At 48.4% G+C, this 20,987-nt stretch overlaps 1 protein-coding gene across 1 annotated transcript; it reads right to left on the bottom strand.

Annotated features, from left to right (window-relative positions):
• Window positions 1-420: 420 nt before the first annotated feature.
• LOC119159922 (monocarboxylate transporter 3) lies at window positions 421-14,837 on the bottom strand. The gene is made up of 4 exons (XM_037412719.2): window positions 14,700-14,837; window positions 13,404-13,740; window positions 3,588-4,123; window positions 421-598 (listed from the first exon to the last, which is right to left on the bottom strand). The coding sequence occupies exons 1-4, from the start codon at window positions 14,812-14,814 to the stop codon at window positions 441-443; spliced, it is 1,146 nt and encodes a 381-aa protein (XP_037268616.2). The 5' UTR covers window positions 14,815-14,837; the 3' UTR covers window positions 421-440.
• Window positions 14,838-20,987: the final 6,150 nt, after the last annotated feature.

Here is a 20,987-nt window from a genome sequence, read left to right on the forward strand (position 1 = left end):
CTTTTCTGCAAAACCGAACTGTCTCGAGGTTCCTTATGTGTTGAATCCTAGTAGGCGTACGCACAGAAAACTAAAGGCTTTTCTGGTGATTCCTTCAAATTTCTTGCGGAAGGAATTTAGAGAATTGGTTACTATGCTGTTAGTTTTCTATGCGTGTAGCGCCAAATCGCATATGCCCAATTATTATTTTTTTCATGACGAGCTGTGTAGGTAACCTTGTCGCACAAAACATTGTGGTGTAGCGTGGTCACTGCTCTTCATCGGTATTAGCGCTTTCAATCGTTTCACTGCCAATCCTACTTAAATGCGTACTTTCCATTCACTGCAACATGTATTGTGTTCACGCTTGAGTACGGACTTGTGCTGTGCTGTAAGTTGAGCAAGTGAGAACTGCGGAATCATCACGTGAGGTATATTCATTACGATATGTGGAACGAAGTTCAGTTCTTCTTCTCGCAATCATCGTTCGTCCATGTACCGATTCTGCGCCTGCGATCAAGCACAGCGAATATGGAGAATGTGATAGCTGCCGCCAAATTGATCGCTGCTAGCATCCAATAAAATCCATCGTAGCTGCCTCTTCCATCCCGGAAGGATCCTGGAAGAATCAAAAGAGGGAAGAGTAGTGGACAACTTAAGAACAAAATAGATCGATGGCAGAGCGCACTATGGTTAATGCAAGAAGAGGTGCACAGGGTCTCGCGACCCAATGATTTAAATAAGGTGGTCGCTAGGAACTGCGTCATCTTTAGCGTAATGGCACGGAAGCACAACAAGCTACAAAAGGAAACACCACGATTCCTTAGATATCTGCGAAAAGCAGAGAAACAGTTTCATGATAAGCATTTTGTTCGGGGAAGTATGTCATACAGTAGCTAACGACCACTTTCCCTACACGGTGACTCAGCGGTTATATCGTGTATCAGAGCACAGGGCCGTGTATACCCTGAACACCCAGCAGACGCAGCGGAATATTGGTGGGATGGCAATGCAATTCAAGTCTTGAAGAAGGTTGTAAGTGTATCCACAGTTCATATTGGAACATCGGAAAAATTAATCGCAAAGGAAGACTGAACAGCATGACCGCTGGCTGACAACTGGTTGCTTCATTCGTGTCAAACAGGAAAGCAAAAGGGAAAAAAAACAAAAAAACATGCGCGCGCAACCTATGCACGTGACAAAAGACTAAGTTGTAGCATCGTTACGTTTCCTCCAAATACACCAGCTCGCAAACGAGTAATTAATCGACAGTGCGCTAACACAGGTGTCACCATCTTCGCCGATATCGAAGGCTTCCGCTATTTCTTTTATGCAACCTACCACAATCCGAGGGACGTGCATAGACTCAGTGTTTGCAAACTTCCCACTGCAGCGAGTGCAAGAACCTCTCTCGCTTCATTTCACGGACAATAAAGCTGTAATAATGAAAGGACCTTGGAGTCAAGCCGCCATGACAACAAAAAAAATGAAAAGAACAACAAGAACAAAATGAAAGCCGATTTTTATATATACGTATAACCTTACTTTTTTTCTAATGATGTAATGAGCTAAGTTTTCACAGAAGAATTACGATTTGCGGATGATCTCCTGTCTCGACCTTCGCCCACTTATCTTCATTCGCTCCGTGCTTATGGCGTGATTTCTCACGCTTTGCTAAAACGACATGGTGCTGCCACCTACCAATAGCTCTGCGTTCTAGAAATATTTCCGTTTCTTGATATTACTTTCTCTGCGATCTCGTCATGCGTATTTTTGGACGTCGTTTCAACACTGAAAATGTGTCACTGAAGTCTTGGTGAACCCTGGCATAAAACACTTTCGTGTTAAAATATGATATCGCATGAGAAGTCACATTTTCTTGACTTATATTCAAATTGCATATCTGAAAAGGCAGAGCCAGGCCGCGTCGATAATCTCCCTCGCTCGAGCCAGTGCTGTCGCGAGTCGGTCTGCTTGCGAAGGTTGCGAATTTCAATAGTCACTTTTACCGCAATTCCAGGTGCTATGTTGTGAATGATGCGGTGGATTAGAAGGATCTACCATCACGGAGCTTGTCAACGCCGCCTTGCCACGGCGGGGAGTAGATCATTCTTTTTTGCAGAGGTGGAAGAGCAATAAAAGAGGCGTGCATGGCTGGTGATATGAAAGCGACTACCACACAGGTATCATTCTAAGAGCATTTGGTGGCTATTAGAAGGCGGAAAGGGTGGTAAGTGGAGGTTTTTTTAGGGCTTTATCACGCGTCAAACGCTGCATCAAGCATGCAAATTGTTTAATGGCATTATTAAACATGTTGGCACAATTTGCGCAAGAACTTAAATTCATGAAGGTGCCACCGTTTAGGCATTGCTACAAGTCATGGTGGTTTCGCATAAACGACAGCTGTCCCAGGACTTCATAAATATGCGCGCTCCTATTGCTGACTGGGAATGAAATGAAATTTCTGCGATGTTATTTTTGAGAAAGAAACTGTATTTTCTGATGCGAAGACACTGGAAACTCTGTGTATGTGGTTTCATTCTGTGGAAGGAAACATATTGCAGCGGACTATCGGGAAATTATTTATAGCATATTGACGGAGAGAATGACGATGAGTGGGGCAAAGCGTCCGTCCATCTGTCTGTCTGTTTGTCGGTCCGTCCAGCCGGACAGACAGACAGACAGACAGACAGACAGACAGACAGACAGACAGACAGACAGACAGACAGACAGACAGACAGACAGACAGACAGACAGACAGGCGGGCGGGCGGGCGGATGGACGCACAGACGGACATATGGTTCTACAGACGGTCGCACAGACAAACGCATACACGCACACACGGACGAATGGATGGATGTACGCACGGATTGACCCACGGATGAACGGATGCCGGGCGATTTGTGGGGTTTAACGTCCCAAAACCACCATATGATTATGAGAGACGCTGTAGTGGAGGGCTCCGGAAATTTCGACCACCTGGAGTTCTTTAACGTGCACCCAAATCTGAGTACACTGGCCTACAACATTTCCGCCTCCATCGGAAATGCAGCCGCCACAGCCGGGATTTGATCCCGCGACCTGCCAGTCAGCAGCCGAGTACCTTAGCCACTAGACAACCGTGGCGGGGTGACGGATCCCGGGACAGACGCACAGGTGTACGTGCGGACGGATGCGTGGACGGATGGACGCACGAAAGCACGGACGGACTGATGGACGCTTCACCCCACTCATCTAGCTGAGACACCGTTTTTATAGACATGCAAGGCAATGCGACTGGCTACTACGACGACTACGACGACACGGGACGTATGACCCATGGCGTAAGGAGCTTTGCCCCTAAAGTGCCGTGGGTATGCATTTATTATAACTGGTTCCCGTTCGTCTATTGAAGCATGCGAACTAAAGGGCTCAACAAACAAAAAAATGAAAATTCATTGCAATCATACCACAAAAACCTATGAATGAGAGAAAATTGTGTTGCAGACATTTGTAAACCAGGCATATGTTGCCTCATCGTGAGTCGCCATGTAGGCTGTACTGGCGTTTTTCGCGTACATCATACTCATGCATATGATATACGAGTGGTGGACATTTACGGCACTCACCTAGGATTGCAGGGCTCGCCAGACTAAGTGGTATCATTGTAACACCTGTGATGCCAGCGCAGGCCGCCGAACGGTCGACGCCCAGAATCTCAGCAATGATGACAGTTCTAAAGCACAGCAATGTTCCTTTGGAGATTCCGTGGATAAGGGTGAGTGCCGCAACACCCTCGTAGGCGTACACTCGCGTCGTCGCAATAAGCACAGTGGTGACTAAGACAAACGCCAGCACGTAAATTGGAATGCGCAAGCGCGTCCGGATGTCGGCCAGGAATGGCACCGCCACGCGGCCGATGAGGTTGCCTGAAGACGCAAATGAGATAAGTGTCTTAGCGATATCCAGAGGGATGCCTTTATCGATGGCGTAGTCCACAATTGTCGTGGAAAACTGAACATTACTGTAATCGTCTATGATGATGACCGCAACAATGACGTAGAAAGCTGGCGTGACGAAGAGTGCCAGGGCGTGTTTTACGGAGCAGCTCTCAGGTAGCGCTGGCTTGCAAGTAGGTCGCAACTCTTGAGCTCCTTCTGCCTTCCTGCGATAAACAAAATTTATTCGTAGGGATTCTGCAGGATGTCCCACTCGTGTCACTTGAAGTGCTTTTAAACTACTTTCTGCAATATTACGTATCAAACTATTTGTCCCAATTATTTACCTACGAGGCTATGTCGCTCACTGTGTTAGAACCTCGGTAATACCCTCATGGTTCGTACAAACTATGGGCTGCGACAAAGTTTACTGTGGTCCTCGTGTAACCTTATCAGGCTGACTCAAATGTAATGAAGTACGGCTGTGGGGAACCTATTTAGGCACGCGATACTTTATAGAGACTTATAGGCTACCGTGTAATTTGAACAGGTGCTACCTGCACTACCGCGGGCAGCACCTGAACACACGCCAGTCGCTCACGGCTCTGGAGTACCTAGCGTGGACATTTCCACCCAGCTGCCACTTTATCTGCCATAAGTAACGCGTGGAAACATCCGCGATTGCGCGCGGCTATTTTGGAGGCCCTTTGAGCCCTAATGTAATTTATGCTGTTGACGCCACTTTTTTTTAACTCCCGATGCATCGGTGTGTGGTGCTGCTCTCGAGGCAGTAGTGCTGTACTGTGTTCACACCTTCCTGCAATATTCTCGCAATCAGACACCCTTTTATGGGGTGTGGGAAGGCTGAAAGAGGAAGGGCACGATTCTAAAGAAGGAGCAAGGCCTCGCAGTGTCAACATTCATGACTGTTGGCTGGCTTTCCAATTTGCATCGGACGCTCAAGTTTTAGGCAAACTTCCCGATAGTGCCAGCATGGCTCTAATGTTCCCGGTGAACACCTTCCTCACTACCGCGACAAGAAAGTAACGAAGGAGAGTGTTTCTAAATATTTCTCTCCTTCTTATATCGGGTGCAAAGTTTCCTTTAGGTTCTTTTCGCCACAGTACCTCATTGTCATGCAAAAATGCGCATTAAGTGTAAACCTAGCTACTAACTTTGTGGTTGCAACACACCTGGTTCCACGCACGCACCATATACCTACTAATACCAGCATGATCAAAGACGCCTAAAAATCTTATTTACAGCCACGCAGAACAGTTCGTGATATTACCACAACCCTGAGAAACAATGAGTGAAAGTGTTTGCTAGCTTTCTTTTGTTGCATACTGATTTTTGATGTTTTCTGGTGATACGAAGTTTCGATACTACGAAAACTTTCCCTTGCCCCACGAGATTCTTATCGCCGAGGTTTCACTGTTGGTTAAATATTGCACCCCAAGGTAATGGAAAGTAAGAAAATTCACTATTTCTTTATTTACCAAACGTTCCACTTTGGCAAAATAAATGCACAAATTCAATCACACTTTCGCATGGTCAAGAAAAAAACAGTAATTACAGTATCTTTGTCGTTACAATAGGATCGTCATAAAACCATTGTGGCCACCATTTCAGTTTCATTGGGTGTGACGTGGAAATACATTCGTGCTCTATTTGGGGGTTCAAAAGGCCAGTTGTGCCAACTGCGGCGCATTTCGTGCCTCTCACTCCGCGCAAACTGGGTTGCTCCAATTTTCGGTCAGGACACGTTCACCGGGGCCCAGTGGACTACAGGTAATCTCTATACACGCCCTTGTAAACGCGTCGCTTACGATTTTTTTCACTGTAGGTCTGCGCGAAACTCGGCCATGAGACCGCATCTTCTGCAACACCCGAGACTACAGGGTATTTCGTTTATGACGAAAGCGCGTCCACTTACTCCTGCCATCCGGAACGCGTAATGCTCTCAGCCGCATTTTCCAAATGGTTTCATTAGAGCTGGCCCGGCGTCATGTGGATCAACAATCTTAGCTAACTTCAGGCTCTCCAGACTTACCAGATAAAGCCTGTGAGGTGCAGAAAACTTTAAGGAGGGAAAATATTATAACCGTCCAAGATGTAAAAATCAAGAATCTGCTTTTCATCATCTACTCACCTTAGGCTAATGCACAACAAACATACTACGAAACGTGCCTCGACGTGCCACTGCCACTCACCACCGTCATTTTTTTTCTCTTCGGGTCATGCCCTCTCTGGTTTTGTTCGCCGCCCAAAGGAACTACAACAACATCATGTGGCATTTCGTCCAATGACACCAGAATTTGTGACGTCGCGATGACGTCACGAACTTTGGTGATCTGTGGAGTTATCTTGGCGACACACGGGGACGTGATCAAGTCATTTTTTCTTTGCAATACTCACCCCCGAAGGCACGGGATGGTAGCCGCCACCGTTCTAATTCCCCGTTTAAAGACCTGAGGCTCTTGCCTCATTAACTAAGGGGCGATCCTGTGTTTGTGCGAAAACATTTTTACCTTCAAGCAAAAGTGGACAGTCCGTCTGAAACACATTGTACCCCCCGTGAAACAAATAAACAACGTATACTTCAGTGTTTTGGCAGCGCAGATCAAATCATATAATCTCGTTGGATTTAAGTGTGACCCGTGACATTTTCAAAGAGGCTTTGCTACTTTACGCGACCGGACCCATCAATCATTGATGAATTTCGCGAACCAAGCGGATCAGGGCACCTTTTTATTGGCATTTTATTTGCGTGTGCACTCGTGCTCAATATGAGTGCAACGCTCAGGCTTTGATTAAAGCGGCCCCAAGCCTAATAAGAAGAAACGTTGAATTGGTTCAGAAAGTAGCACTATACGAGAGAGTTTATTGCACCAATTGTTTTTATGCAGGCGCCACTTTGTAGTGCTGGCGCATTTCAAATACAGACAGCGTGTTGCAACTGATAGTGACCACGACTGTACTTACTTATTTTTTACCACTGTCCGTGATTTTCTCTTTCTTATCTCTTCTACTTTTTCCATCCTGTTATCTTTCTTTCCCCAATCTCGTTTTTTTTTATTCTAAGGAGTTGGCAGAGTTTGTGCCCTTCCAGGGGGCAGTCCTGAGCCTCATTTTTTTTCCTATTTCGTCTATGTCGTGTGCGTTTAATGCAATATATAACAATATTGTCACGGCGTCGTGACGTGGCCGAAGACAGGAGACTTCGTGTTCGGGTTTAACTGTTTATTTAGGCGAACCTGTGCCCGGTAAACGGAAAGTCCAATTACAGCAGCAGTCTCGCACAGATAGCAGTCTCGGACTGATAGCGGCGAACGGAGCGTCGGCCTTCGATCAACAACAACTGACAAGCGGCGAAGCGCGTCGGCATTTTATACTCTTGCCGTCGAATGTTCTAGCGTTATCACTAGCGGTGGCCTAGGTTCCAGAACAATCTGTACCGTTCGCACAGTGGGCGTGATCTTATCGAAATGATCTACTACAGTCTGGAACCTTCTGGAAAACTGCAGGCGCGGTTTGCACCGAGAATCGTGTGGTGTTTTGGGACGATAACAAAAACTTGGGAAATGGAACGTGGCATTGCCCCCCTCTGAAAAAAGGCATCGTCCCGATGCTGTAACTAAAGATGAAAGTACAATAATAATGCAAGAAAGTACAATGAATAAATTACGATACAACAATAATACAAGAACACTGTTCCAGTTTGTTAACGCGCATGAAACGGCTTGAGGCGTGCGACATGGACGACTTCAGGTCGCGATCGGCGTCGTTGAGAGTTCGTGATGCCGTCGGGGACAACCTCATAATCAAGTGGGCCGAGACGTCGAACCACCCTGTACGGTCCGAAGTACCGTCGCAGAAGCTTTTCACTTAGTCCACGTCGGCGTATCGGCGTCCACACCCAAACACGTTCACCGGGCTGGTATTCCACGAAGCGTCGTCGAAGGTTGTAACGGTGGCTGTCGGTCGTCTGTTGATTCTTGATACGGAGACGCGCAAGTTGTCGGGCTTCTTCGGCGCGTTGAAGGTACTCGCTCACATCGAGGTTTTCATCGTCGGTGACGTTGGGTAACATGGCATCGAGCGTCGTTGCCGGGCTCCTTCCGTAGACCAATTTGTATGGTGATATCTGCGTCGTCTCCTGCACCGTCGTGTTGTATGCGAAGGTCACATACGGAAGAATGGCGTCCCACGTCTTGTGTTCGACATCGACGTACATTGACAGCATGTCGGCGATCGTCTTGTTAAGCCGCTCGGTGAGGCCGTTGGTCTGTGGGTGGTACGCTGTCGTCCGGCGGTGGTTTGTTTGGCTGTATGCCAAGATCGCTTGAGTTAAGTCGGCAGTTAATGCCGTTCCTCTGTCGGTGATAAGGACTTCCGGGGCGCCGTGACGTAGGACGATATTTTCGACGAAGAACTTAGCTACCTCGGATGCACTGCCTTTTGGCAGGGCTTTTGTCTCGGCGTAGCGGGTGAGGTAGTCCGTAGCTACCACGATCCACTTGTTTCCGAAAGCCGACGTCGGGAACGGCCCCAGTAGGTCCATACCAATCTGCTGGAAAGGTCGGCAAGGGGGATCAATTGGCTGCAGAAGTCCCGCTGGCCTTGTCGGCGGTGTCTTGCGTCGCTGACAGTCCCGGCATGTTCTCACATAACGAGTGACGTCGGTGGTAAGACGTGGCCAGTAGTACCTTTCTTGTATCCTCGCGAGCGTGCGAGACACACCGAGGTGCCCTGCCGTCGGATCGTCGTGCAGGGCCTGCAGGAGTTCTGGTCGCAGAGCTGAAGGCACCACAAGGAGGTACTTAGCTCGAAGCGGTGAAAAGATTTTCTTTTGTAGAATACCGTTTCGTAGAAAGAACGACGCAAGTGCGCGCTTGAATACCTTCGGGACTTCAGCGGCCCTGCCTTCGAGGTATTCTATTAGGGCCTTAAGTTCCGGGTCGGCCCTCTGTCGTTCAGCGAAGTCGTCGGTAGTTATCGTTCCTAAGAAAAAGTCGTCATCCGGGTCATCGGGTAGCGGTTGGTCGACAGGCGCACGAGAGAGACAGTCGGCGTCGGAGTGTTTTTTGCCGGACTTGTAAATGACAGTAATGTCATATTCTTGAAGTCTCAGGCTCCACCGTGCGAGGCGACCTGAAGGGTCCTTCAAGGTGGCTAGCCAACACAATGCGTTGTGGTCGCTCACAACTTTGAAGGGCCTGCCGTAGAGGTAGGGGCGAAATTTCGACGTAGCCCAGATGATGGCGAGGCACTCCTTTTCTGTTATGGAATAATTTGCTTCTGCTTTGGATAGCGATCGGCTGGCGTAACTAATAACCCTTTCAAGTCCGTCAGCCCTCTGCACAAGAACGGTGCCAAGACCTACGCTGCTTGCGTCAGTATGTATTTCTGTCTCGGCGAATTCGTTGAAATGGGCAAGTAACGGAGGCGTCTGCAGGCGATGTTTAAGCTCCTGGAAAGCGTGTTCCTGCGGCGTTTCCCACTTAAACTCCACGTCGACCTCGGTAAGGTTAGTGAGAGGATCGGCGATGCGGGCGAAGTTTTTCACGAACCGCCTATAATAGGCACACAGGCCCAGAAATCGGCGCACGGCTTTCTTGTCAGTGGGCGGCGGGAAGTCGGCGATGGCGGCTGTTTTCCGTGGATCGGGACGAACTCCAGACTTGCTGATAACGTGCCCCAGAAACAAGAGCTCCTCATACGCAAATCTGCACTTTTCTGGCTTCAGTGTGAGTCCGGAAGTCTTGATGGCTTGAAGTACAGCTTCAAGGCGCCGAAGATGCTCGTCGAAACTCGAGGAAAACACGACGACGTCGTCCAAGTACACAAGGCAAGTCTGCCACTTCAATCATACCAGTACTGTATCCATAACGCGTTGAAAAGTTGCAGGTGCTGAGCAAAGGCCGAAGGGCATCACCTTAAACTCGAAGAGGCCGTCCGGTGTTATAAACGCTGTCTTCTCTCGGTCTCGTTCGTCGACTTCAATTTGCCAATAGCCAGTCTTGAGGTCCATTGACGAAAAGTACTTGGCGTTATGGAGCCGATCAAGTGCATCGTCTATTCGTGGGAGAGGATACACGTCCTTTCTTGTGATTTTGTTAAGGCGGCGATAATCGACGCAGAAACGTAGGGTCCCATCCTTTTTCTTCACTAACACCACGGGGAATGCCCATGGACTCTTGGACGGCTGGATAATGTCATCCCGCAGCATTTCATCAACTTGTCTCTTCATGGCCTCACGTTCTCGCGTCGAAACCCTGCACGGACTCTGACGGAGTGGTCTGGCATTTTCTTCGGTTATGATGCGATGTTTCGTGATTGGGGTCTGCCGAATTTTCGATGACGACGAAAAGCAATATTCGTATTGCAGGAGCAGGGCCTTGGGCTGTTCTTGCTTATCGTTCGGAAGTCTGGGACTGACGTCGAAAGCTATGGGAGGGGCTTGGTTCCTCTGAGCAGGTTCCACAGAATCGGCGAGGGTAAAAGCACTGGTGGCTTCGACAATTTCTTCGATGTATGCGACCGTTGTTCCTTTGTTCACATGTTTGTACTCATTGCTGAAATTCGTGAGCATAACCGTTGCTTTGCCTCCACGCAGCTCTGCAATTCCTCTTGCGACGCAAATATTTCGCGTGACCAACAGATGCTGACTGCCTTCAACGACGCCTTCCAAGTCAGGTGATTTAGGAGCGCCGACTGAAATAATGACGCTTGAGCGAGGCGGAATGGTGACTTCTTCCAGCACATTCAAGGCATGGTGTCCTGACGGCGTGCGCGGCGGTAGTGCTTCTTCTGTGGATAACGTTATCGACTTTGTTTTTAGGTTGATGACAGCACCATGGAGGCATAAGAAGTCCATGCCAAGGATGGCATCTCTGGAGCAACGCTGTAGGTCTAGGAAGTCTGTAGGATAAATACGGCCGTTAATGGTGACTCTCGCTGTGCAGATTCCTGCAGGCGTTACGAGATGACCTCCGGCTGTGCGGATTTCAGGGCCTTTCCAAGCTGTCCTAACTTTCTTCAACTTTGCGGCGAACAACCCACTGATGACAGAATAGTCGGCTCCAGTATCGACGAGAGCAGTCACACTGGGGCCGTCGATAAGAACGTCGAGGTCGCTAGTTCGTCGTCTCGCATTACAGTTAGGGTGTGGCGTCGGGTCACGGCTGCGTCGGCTTGTTCCGCTGCTTCCATGTTGCGTCGTCAGGCCACCTTCGGTAAGTGAGCTTTCGCCGTCAGGGCTTTGCCTAATTGGCATTGTGTTCGGAAAGCTCCGTCGCGGCGTCGTCGTCGTCGGAGGATCTTCGGTAGTTCGTCGCACAGCAACCGCACCTCCACCGGTTGCTGCCCTTAGTTTCCCGGATACGGGCTAGGAGACCGGCCCCGCGTTGGGCCGGAGTACTGCCGGGGGTGCGGTGACATGCGGCGGCTGGGCGACGGCGAACGGGAAGGACTTCGGGGTGTCTATTGAGTTCCTGTCAGGTAGTCGGCGATGTCACGTCGCCGTTCCCCTGGCTGCGGACGTGGTGCATCGACGGCGAAGCCACGCAGTCCCATCTGTCGGTACTGGCAACGGCGGTAAGTGTGCCCGGCCTCGCCGCAGTGGTAGCAGAGTGGGCGGTGGTCAGAGGTGCGCCAAACGTCGGTTTTCCTCGGCGCACTGCGCTGGCCCGCTGGTGAACGGTAGGTCGTTGGTGGGGGTGGTGGCGGCGGTGGTGTTTGGCGACGGAAGTGCGACGGGGTGGCGTTTTGGCGTGGACGGGGAGGAGCGTTGTGGCGCACTGCAGTGGCGTAGCTCATAGTTTCTGGCTCGGGCGGTGGTGTTTCGGGAATTCGAAGCGATTGCCGGACTTCTTCTCGCACAATGTCGGCGATCGAATCTACTTGAGGCTGCGCCGAAGGCAACAGTTTGCGCAGCTCTTCCCGCACGATCGCTCGGATCGTTTCACGCAGGTTTTCGGAGTCACTGGTTTGAGCAGCAGCGCATTCTGGAGTCAGGCGACGATTATACTGTCTGGTGCGCATGTCAAGGGTTTTTTCGATGGTGGTCGCCTTGGATACAAATTCTTGGACGGTGTTCGGTGGATTCCTCATTAGTCCCGCGAAGAGCTCCTGTTTGACCCCTCGCATGAGGAAACGAACTTTCTTCTCCTCAGGCATGTCTGGGTCAGCGTGACGAAATAGGCGGGTCATCTCCTCTGTGAAAATTCCAACCTTCTCATTTGGTAGCTGAACCCGGGTCTCTAGTAGAGCAGCGGCCTTCTCTTTGCGAGCGACGCTCGCGAACGTTTGCAGGAATGCGCCGCAGAAAACATCCCACGTTCGGAGCGTGGACTCTCGATTTTCGAGCCAGGTCCTTGCGGTGTCTTCCAAATAGAAGAACACACGACGCAGCTTTTCGTCATGGTCCCAGTGGTTGAAGGCGGCCACACGGTCGTATATTTCAAGCCAGGACTCCGGGCCTTCGAACGATGACCCATGAAAAATTGGTGGTTCCCTGGGTTGATGAATGACCACCGTGGGCTGGGACGCTGCGGTTGTCATTGTCGCTGCAGTCGCGGTCATGGCCTTGGTCTTCCGCGCCTTGTCTTGTAGAAGCCCGTACTCCGGTGGTAGCCCTTGCTGTCGGTGGCTTGTTCGCTGCTCTTGGTTGGCGTCGGTGTCTTCTCCGCGACGTGGGCTGGGTTCACGGCTTGACGGGGGCGTCCAGTACATGAACAAAGCAGCACCTCCACAAGATGTCACGGCGTCGTGACGTGGCCGAAGACAGGAGACTTCGTGTTGGGGTTTAACTGTTTATTTAGGCGAACCTGTGCCCGGTAAACGGAAAGTCCAATTACAGCAGCAGTCTCGCACAGATAGCAGTCTCGGACTGATAGCGGCGAACGGAGCGTCGGCCTTCGATCAACAACTGCCAAGCGGCGAAGCGCGTCGGCATTTTATACTCTTGCCGTCGAATGTTCTAGCGTTATCACTGGCGGTGGCGTAGGTTCCAGAACAATCTGTACCGTTCGCACAGGGGGCGTGATCTTATCGAAATGATCTACTACAGTCTGGAACCTTCTCGAAAACTGCAGGCGCGGTTTACGCTGAGAATCGTGTGGTGTTTGGGACGATAACAAAAACTTGGGAAATGGAACGTGGCAATATTAATAACAAAATCATAATCACCGCAATAATAATAATAATAATAATAATAATAATAATAATACCAAGCCTGCTAAAACTTTTGTCTTTTAAAAAATAAAATAGACTGATGTACCATCCACATGTTGTTCATATCTAAACTTAAACAGGCTCAAGTAAAAACGACCGATGGGAGATTACAACCGTACGAAAACATCGCCTCTAGAAATGTTTCCCGAGTGTCCGCAATTACCTACTGCGCCTTAGTGCGCATTTTCAAATGAAAAAATGTCAATAATTTCAGATAAGTTCAGGTGGTTAAATCTGCAAAGCTTTTGGTACACCTGTCAAAGTATTCACCCTTCATTTATGACGTTGGCGCTCCGCAAGTCATCCGGTCCCGATTTCCGAATCTCGGCAGGATCCGTTTTCTGCCACTTGCATGCGATGGACATCGGCGAAGAGTTCCCGGCAAGCATGACGATCGGGATGGAGTGCATCATAATCCCGCCGAGCAAAAATAACCCGCCTTGAAAGCCGTATGTGTCTACCAGGGCAGACAGTATCAGCTGTCCAACTATTCCGGCTACGGCCCAGCCAACGCCATAAAATATTGAAAGAGCCGTGGCCCTGTACTTGTAGAAGTAGAGAAGGATGTAGATGCCCGCAGACGTGGTGAACAGTCCCATTCCGAAGCCTGCGAAAAAGATAGATATTGCCCACAAATATGCGGATGGTAGGGAGTATAGCGTCTAAGATGACCATGTTCTATGAGAATCTCCTCGTGTTTAGAGTTCTAGGGGCTGGGGTGATGGAGCTTCCCAGGAATGACTTGTCATCCATGATTTCTTACCAACACCAACAACGCCAACGATACAACTACCACAATATATGCTTCACTTGAAAAAGTTCTTGTCGCCGCAAAGGTGAGTCAATGGAGTACGACGACAACAAGCTTGAGTTTCATACGATGTAAGGCTCCGTTAGCATCTTATCTGGCACAGAGAGAGAAATCACCATTGTGCTCTGACTTCATCGCAAACCAACCAGTGAGAACTGAACGTACAAGTTTAACAGTCACCTGCTGATCTGTGTCCAGTGAAAGCTCACATGACCGCACCCTGCCGAGCAGTGCGGAGTTTCCACGCTGCCCCCTCGCTAAACTGTTACCTTCGATCACTGTACTTTCACTGCACCAGGAAAGACAGCTGGAACGTCTTCTCTCAATTTGAGCCAGGAACGCGAGCTTGTGCACTTTGACTCGCGCGTAAGACATACGATGCTTGGGGCTATGCTTCTGGTTTGAACTTTAAACCGGACATCACGGTGTTAACAACGGCGATGGCAGAAACGCACCCGTACTGTTCACATAACTGTCATCGCAATAAAAAGCACACAATATTGGTGGCGTTGAAATGTTTAGTTTCCAGAATGCAGGCCCTCCCATAAAAAAGACGAGGAGTTTGCATCGAAAGGAGCAAGTCTAGCAGACGTGTTTGCACTGCTGATTGCTCTGTTTTTCTGCGCATATTGCTACCGGTCTCTTAGATTAGCGCAACTGCAGGAAACTCACATGCTGTACAGAAGAATCTCGCGCTATGTAGTTAGAAGAGCGGCAAACCATGCGTAACAAAGTGTTTAAAAGCTTGATCTTACCATGAATAGCACCGAACATTATGCTCATACATGTGATGTTAGGGGAAAAAGCCGCAGCAATCAGTGCCACACTGTTGAGTATGGTGCTAAGCAGAATGATGTGGTAGATTCTCATGCAGCGTTGTAGCGCGAAGATTCCAAAGCCTGAAAGAAATCGAATGATAGAGAATTTCTTCTTCCAGAAAAATATAACAGTGTACACGTCACAACATTCATGCATATTTTAAAGTTATTAAATTTGCATTATTGTTCTTAGGGTATTTTTGTTTTTGACGCCTTAATGATAAGCTTCCTTTCGGTAGCAGCTGCAGTGGTCTATTTCAAAAGCATGCTGATGTTTTGGAAGAAGAGTTGTTTGACCCGACAAACCTTTCAAACAGCTTGAGTCGGTCCTCCAGTATGAAGTGATAGCGATACCAATAGCCTCCCCCCCCCCCCCCTTGCTCAACGTTTTACTCTAACACGACTCAGAGTGACTACGTTTTGGCCACGTTCATTTTCACATTTTTAAAAGCTCTTGAAGCACGTAAAATAAGTATTGAGAAAGCTGGCCGTCCCCAGAACTCCATTTACCACCTCACGATCCGAGCCGCTCCTGGCACGTTTTGAACTATTCAGTAGCTATCTAAGCTAGCAATCTTCATGCTGCTGCTCATAAGAGTTAGATAATATGGCAACTCAGAATGGCGCCACTGTTCTGCTCAATAAAATTAAAGGCTTATCTGCACATATCAAGCTACATGACGTTTCATAACTCATGCATTTCCTTTCTTCAATACGACGGTTTCTTACGTATACGCTAACATGTAACGCAATTGAACTCATCTTCATGCTCACATTTATTTTGCCGCAGTGGGAGGGAAGCAGGACACCTATATAAAAAGTGCAAAAAATACCAAAACCACGTTTTATGGAAAACAAAAGGATAGGACACACCATAGAAAACTTTTTCTTATTTTAAATTAACCGAAACTGTGTTCTGAGGGAATATCTGTCTCTTCAAACAATCTGAGAGAGAGAGAGAGAAAAATAAAGAAAAAGGCGGGGAGGTTAACCAGGGCTGAGCCCCGGTAGGCTACTCTGCCCCAAGAAAGGAGAGAGTGAAAGGAAAGATATATAGGAGGAAGAAAAATCACTGACTGGGCCGACATGCAACAGTTTCACATCACAAACGCTGAAAGAGGCCAGTGTCTGAAAAAACGCAACAACTCTTTCGTTGCGTTTTGGAATCGGTATGGCAGTGTGATCGCCCCATTACTTTCTCGACAGTGAAATCCCTTCTGTCTAGTTGATTTGGAACACTGCGCAGGTGAAGCCTCTCGTTTGTATATGCCCGGAAGTAACATAAAAGGTGTTCAATAGTTTCATCCACGGCGCAGTCAATGCACTCCGTGCTGTCGGCCATCCTAATCTTGAATGCATTCATGAAGGCCACGCCCAGACGCTGACGGCACAACACTGTACCTTCCTCCCTAGAAAGACCAGAGGGTAGCCGCAGTCATAGAGATGCGTCGAGAGAATACAGTCGATGACGTGCGAACTGTGATGACTGCCACTTCTGGAGTGTCATGTTTTTTGCCAGCTTACTCAGGTATTTAGCCGCGTCAATCCTAGATATAGGCATGGAAACAGGGTTTGTTTGTACGTGTGCATTTCTGCCTGCTTCATTGGTGAGGTCGTTGCTGGAGATACCACAATGACTTGGTATCCACTGGAACACAGCGTTATTTCCTTGTTCGGTCGCATAGTGCAGCATTTCTCTGATCTCCCACACCAGTAGTTCGTACGACCCGCGACGAAATGCCAACGAAAGACATTGTACATCCGCCTTGGAGTCGCTGAATACTGCCCATTGATTAGTCGGTTGCTGCTTGATATAATCGACGGCACCATGCAGGGCAACAATTTCCGAACCAGTCAATGTGCTCACCGTGACAGAGTTTGTAAGGGATGTTGATGCGTCGTGATTGGATGACTGTAGCACCGGTTGAGCTAGTCTGGGTGGTACAGCCATCCGTGTATAAATGGATTCTGTCAGCATAGAAGTTGTGCAAACAGTCCAGAGATGCTTGCTTCAAAACCCAGTTATAAAGGACTTTTCTATTTCTTCTTCTTGAAACGGAAAGGCACACTTCGGGTTGTCGTAGGCTCAAGGTGGACGGTGAACGCACCAAGGGTATAAAACTGGATGGTAGCAAAGTGCGGTGGGACCTGAGTACCTTGGAGAACGATGCCTGTGGACGTTGTTCTGGCAGAAATGTTAAATCAGTCGATACTGTCCGTGAAACGTGCAGAATATGTGCTCTCAGCACGTCGGTTGTGACGTAGGTCGTAACCGGATGATGCCGAGTCAATATAACTGTTGGAGCGGTTGGAGTAGTTCATGGTAGGCCGACAGGAACACGTGGTACCTGTGCTTGCATGTTCTGAAGTGATCGAATGTTTGACTAACAAGTTTTCGTAAGCATACGAGAACTGTAGCGCAGTACACCAATAAAAAGTGCTTGGTATAGCTGTAGCATGGAACTCAATGACGAATCCCATCTTTTTCTAGGGATGACTTACAGAACGTGGGCAATAGATACTAGTTTCGCTTTCAAGTGAGTCTCGTCAGGGGTCCAGGAGAGGTCACGGTAAAAAATGACCTAGAAAACGATGGCAACGTTTGTAAGAGATGGGCTGGTCATTAATGCTTACCGGGTAACTTGTCATCGCCTTGCGCGTGAAGGCCACCAGTGCCCCTTTTTTTGTTGAGATTGTTAGACCATGCGTGCGAAGATAATCAGATGCCTGCTACCCTGCCCTCTGCATGCTTGCTCGAACTTGTAGGCGTGTCAATGCTGGTTCCCAGACACAGATTTCATCAGTGTTTACTGAAACGCTGACTGTTTTCGGGAGAGCTCCCGCCAGGAGAGCTTCTGCCAAGGATCGGTTAAAACGAACTGGGCTCAAAACCCCGCCTTGCGGGACGCCACGGCACGTGGAGTGATCTGAAGCTGGGCCACCTTCAGTATGTACAAAAAAAGAATCTTCGTGTCAGGTAGCTTCAGATCGATCAAAACATTCGCCCTTTCTGTTCAACTAACAGTATGGTGTCTAATATAGCTTGATGGTAAACGTTGACACATGCACCTCTCACACAAATAGAGCACAAGTGCTATTCGTTTCCTGAATTTCTGCTGTTCTACTGATGACACCAAATCCATGGCGCTGTCAATCGATCAACTGCCTCGTCGAAATTCTGCCATGAATTCGGGGTAAATGTTGTGCCCTTCAAGGAACCATTACAGGCGAGTCAGAAGTATGTGCTCCATCAGTTTCCCAACCCAGCTGGCGAGAGCTATAGGCCGGTAGAATGCGAGCACTAGAGGGGATTTTTGTGGTTTTAAAAGTAGAACAAGACGGCTGCGTTTTTATTCTTGAGGCACGACCCCATCTTCCCATGACTGATTAAATAAGTTTAGCAGTTGTCGTCTAGTTGCTTGGCCTAAGTGACGCAGAGCCGTATACGTCATGCGATCGGGCCCTGGTGAAAAAGAACGCTTACGTAGTGTCAGTGTAGCTTCTGGCTCTTTCATAGAAAATGAAGCATTCATACTTATATCTCGTGGTCTGGGCTATTCACATAAAAGCATATTGAAGATTAGGACTGTCCCGTCGGTGATGTTCGCGCAAAAATCCTCTGCAACGTCAATTTCAAGGTGGTTTATACGAAGTGCGAGAGCATTGAAGGGACACCGTTACATGGCGCCTGAGCGAAGACCCTGTAGAGTTCTCCATACACGAGAAAATGGCTTCCGTGGAACTAATGACTCACAAAGGCTTTTCAATTGTTCATCCTGCAACTTGTCTATTCAGCGCTGTATTTTTTTTCTGGAGTCGCCTTGCTACTCTGAGATCAGGAATCGACCTGGTATGCCTATATCATCTCTCTGCGCGTCTACGTAACGCCCGAAGCCTGTCTAGTTTGATGTCAAGCTCCGTGCGCTTCTGTGGTTGTGTGAAGCAGCGCGTACAATTCTGCATAGCATCTGCAATTACTTCTTTTAAACCACACGAGGAATCATTTCTACGCGTGTCCTCCACTTGATCTTCATTAAGTGTCTAGTCAATATACCAATAGAGGAGAGATTTGCCTATGATCTAGCCAAAGCATACTTAAGAATAATAATTGCTGCTCTTTAACGTCCCACAACCACGCAATGATTATGAGAGGCTGTTGTGGAGAGCTCCGGAAATTTCGACCACCTGGGTTTCTGTAACATGCACCTAAACCTAAGTGCACGGAACTGAAGCATATTCGCCTCCATCAAAAATGCTGCCGTTGTGGCTAGCATTTGACTCCGCGACCAGCGGGTTATCGGTCATGTGACTTAGCCTCTAGAACAGCACGGTGGGTAGCCAAAGAATATATAAATAAATGTTGGCCGCTATCAAGCTTAATCTAGTATAACGGTTTAAGCCATTAGGCCCTAATATACAGAAATTAGATTCATTTATACATCCTGAAAGATCCAGCCGTGGTGGGTGGAACTAAAATTTTGCGACGAGTGCACGTTTTCCGGTTTTAGTACAACGGCATATTGCCTGTCATCCTTTTTAATGCCTGTATTTGCGGTGAACCTATTTTGTACTGTATAGGGTCCCCCTTAGGAATTAAAGCTCGCGAATATATTTCTATAGTGAAGAAAGAACAGACAGAAACAGACAAAACGCCTGTTCTTGAAGCAGATGGATAGTTCTATAGATTATCCGGCTTCTTTCCCTTTTTTTGTGCTACCTTTTCGCGCACTAGTGCTGGGGTGCCACGTTTCTGTTCACTCAGCCATGATGCGGCATTGCGAGTTGCAAGGTAAGCTGCGAAATCTTTCTCGAGTGCCGAATTGACAGCATCGCGTCAATTGGTCTCGGCTCCTGACCGGCTTTATTTGATAAGTGGCGAGACATGATTGGGGGCTGGCATTTCCAAAGCTGTAGCTTGCCTGGATATCCTTCCCACATATCTCGGGAGGGCGGCATTGACTCTGCGGTGGTGGCTGGGCATCTGCACACAATGAATTCTCTGTCAGAATTGCCAAACATTCTTTGGGGCGGTACAGGCTCTACCATGCTTGAAAATTTTCGTTAAGGGGCACCTAAACCACATGGACATATGAAGCTGATATGAACAGAGCTTACAGCCTCTTCTATCCGTGTGTTTTCGGTGCGCATCAACCAAATTTTCCAAACATGAAAGCAATCCAACTGGCTCTACTCGACATCTTGCTGGCTGTAACAGCGAAGTTTTAAAACCGGCTGGTGCTTGCCCTGTCGAGGTGATACATTTTTCTGCAAAGTGGTTGGATACAATATTGACCTGCAAAATATGTAAAGCCACCTGTTGAGTCTACGTGTCTCCCCACAAGTACACCCATCTTCGAACAGTTGTAGTTAGAGATCGCTTTCTAGAAAAGTGAACGCTTCAAGTCGGCTTCCTTTGGGGTCTTCTTCTCTGAGGCTCAAGGGTTGGACGTTCTCTTACTCAACGAATGACTGTAGTGACGCCGCAGGGATTCATCTCTGAAGTGGGGAAGCCCGTCTTATCAGCAGCATTAGTACTTTCTGTAGAAGGGGAGTGTCCAGGAGCGTATACACGTTCAAACGATGGGGAGCGGGCGAACAGCATCTCGGGCTGATGCAGGTCGCAAATGGCCTAAGCCTATTGCAATATTGTTCTAGCATCGCATTCCGATGCACACTCATGGAGCTGTAGCGTTCTATGGCATCTGGGGTCACTTAGACCAGCAAATACGTGCACCACGTTCCCTGTCGAGGTGTCTGTAGTCCATTTGTGGCATCGTTAAGGTGCCCTTCATGATTTCACTCAGATAAGGAAGGGTGACGGAGGCCCGCGCTGCACTGGCGAGGATGCGAGTCTCAGAGCCCTTAGATGTGGCAAACAATGGTTAGACAAGGAGGTGGTCGTAGATATTGGAAGGAAGACGAATGGGAGTTGGGAACTTCGCTCATACACCATTCAGACAAGGACCAGAGTCTGTCTCATTCGTAGGAAAGATATGTCTTTGCAGCATCGCAAAGGCGGTTGAATGCCACCAATAATTTGTGATTTTCCTGCCAGGCATAAAGAAAACAGAGCGGTTTGATGGCATCCACCATACATCGGCGTCACCTTGGAAACCTCTGACCACGGGTAGTTCTCACAGATCCACGAAGGGTGATGGGCTCTGTGATCACCCTGAGGTTCTCGCGGCGAAACAGTCTGGCTTTTTAGCTAGTGAGGATATCGCC

The sequence above is a fragment of the Rhipicephalus microplus genome, chromosome 3, assembly GCF_043290135.1.
Source record: "Rhipicephalus microplus isolate Deutch F79 chromosome 3, USDA_Rmic, whole genome shotgun sequence".
Taxonomy (NCBI): Eukaryota; Metazoa; Arthropoda; class Arachnida; order Ixodida; family Ixodidae; genus Rhipicephalus; species Rhipicephalus microplus.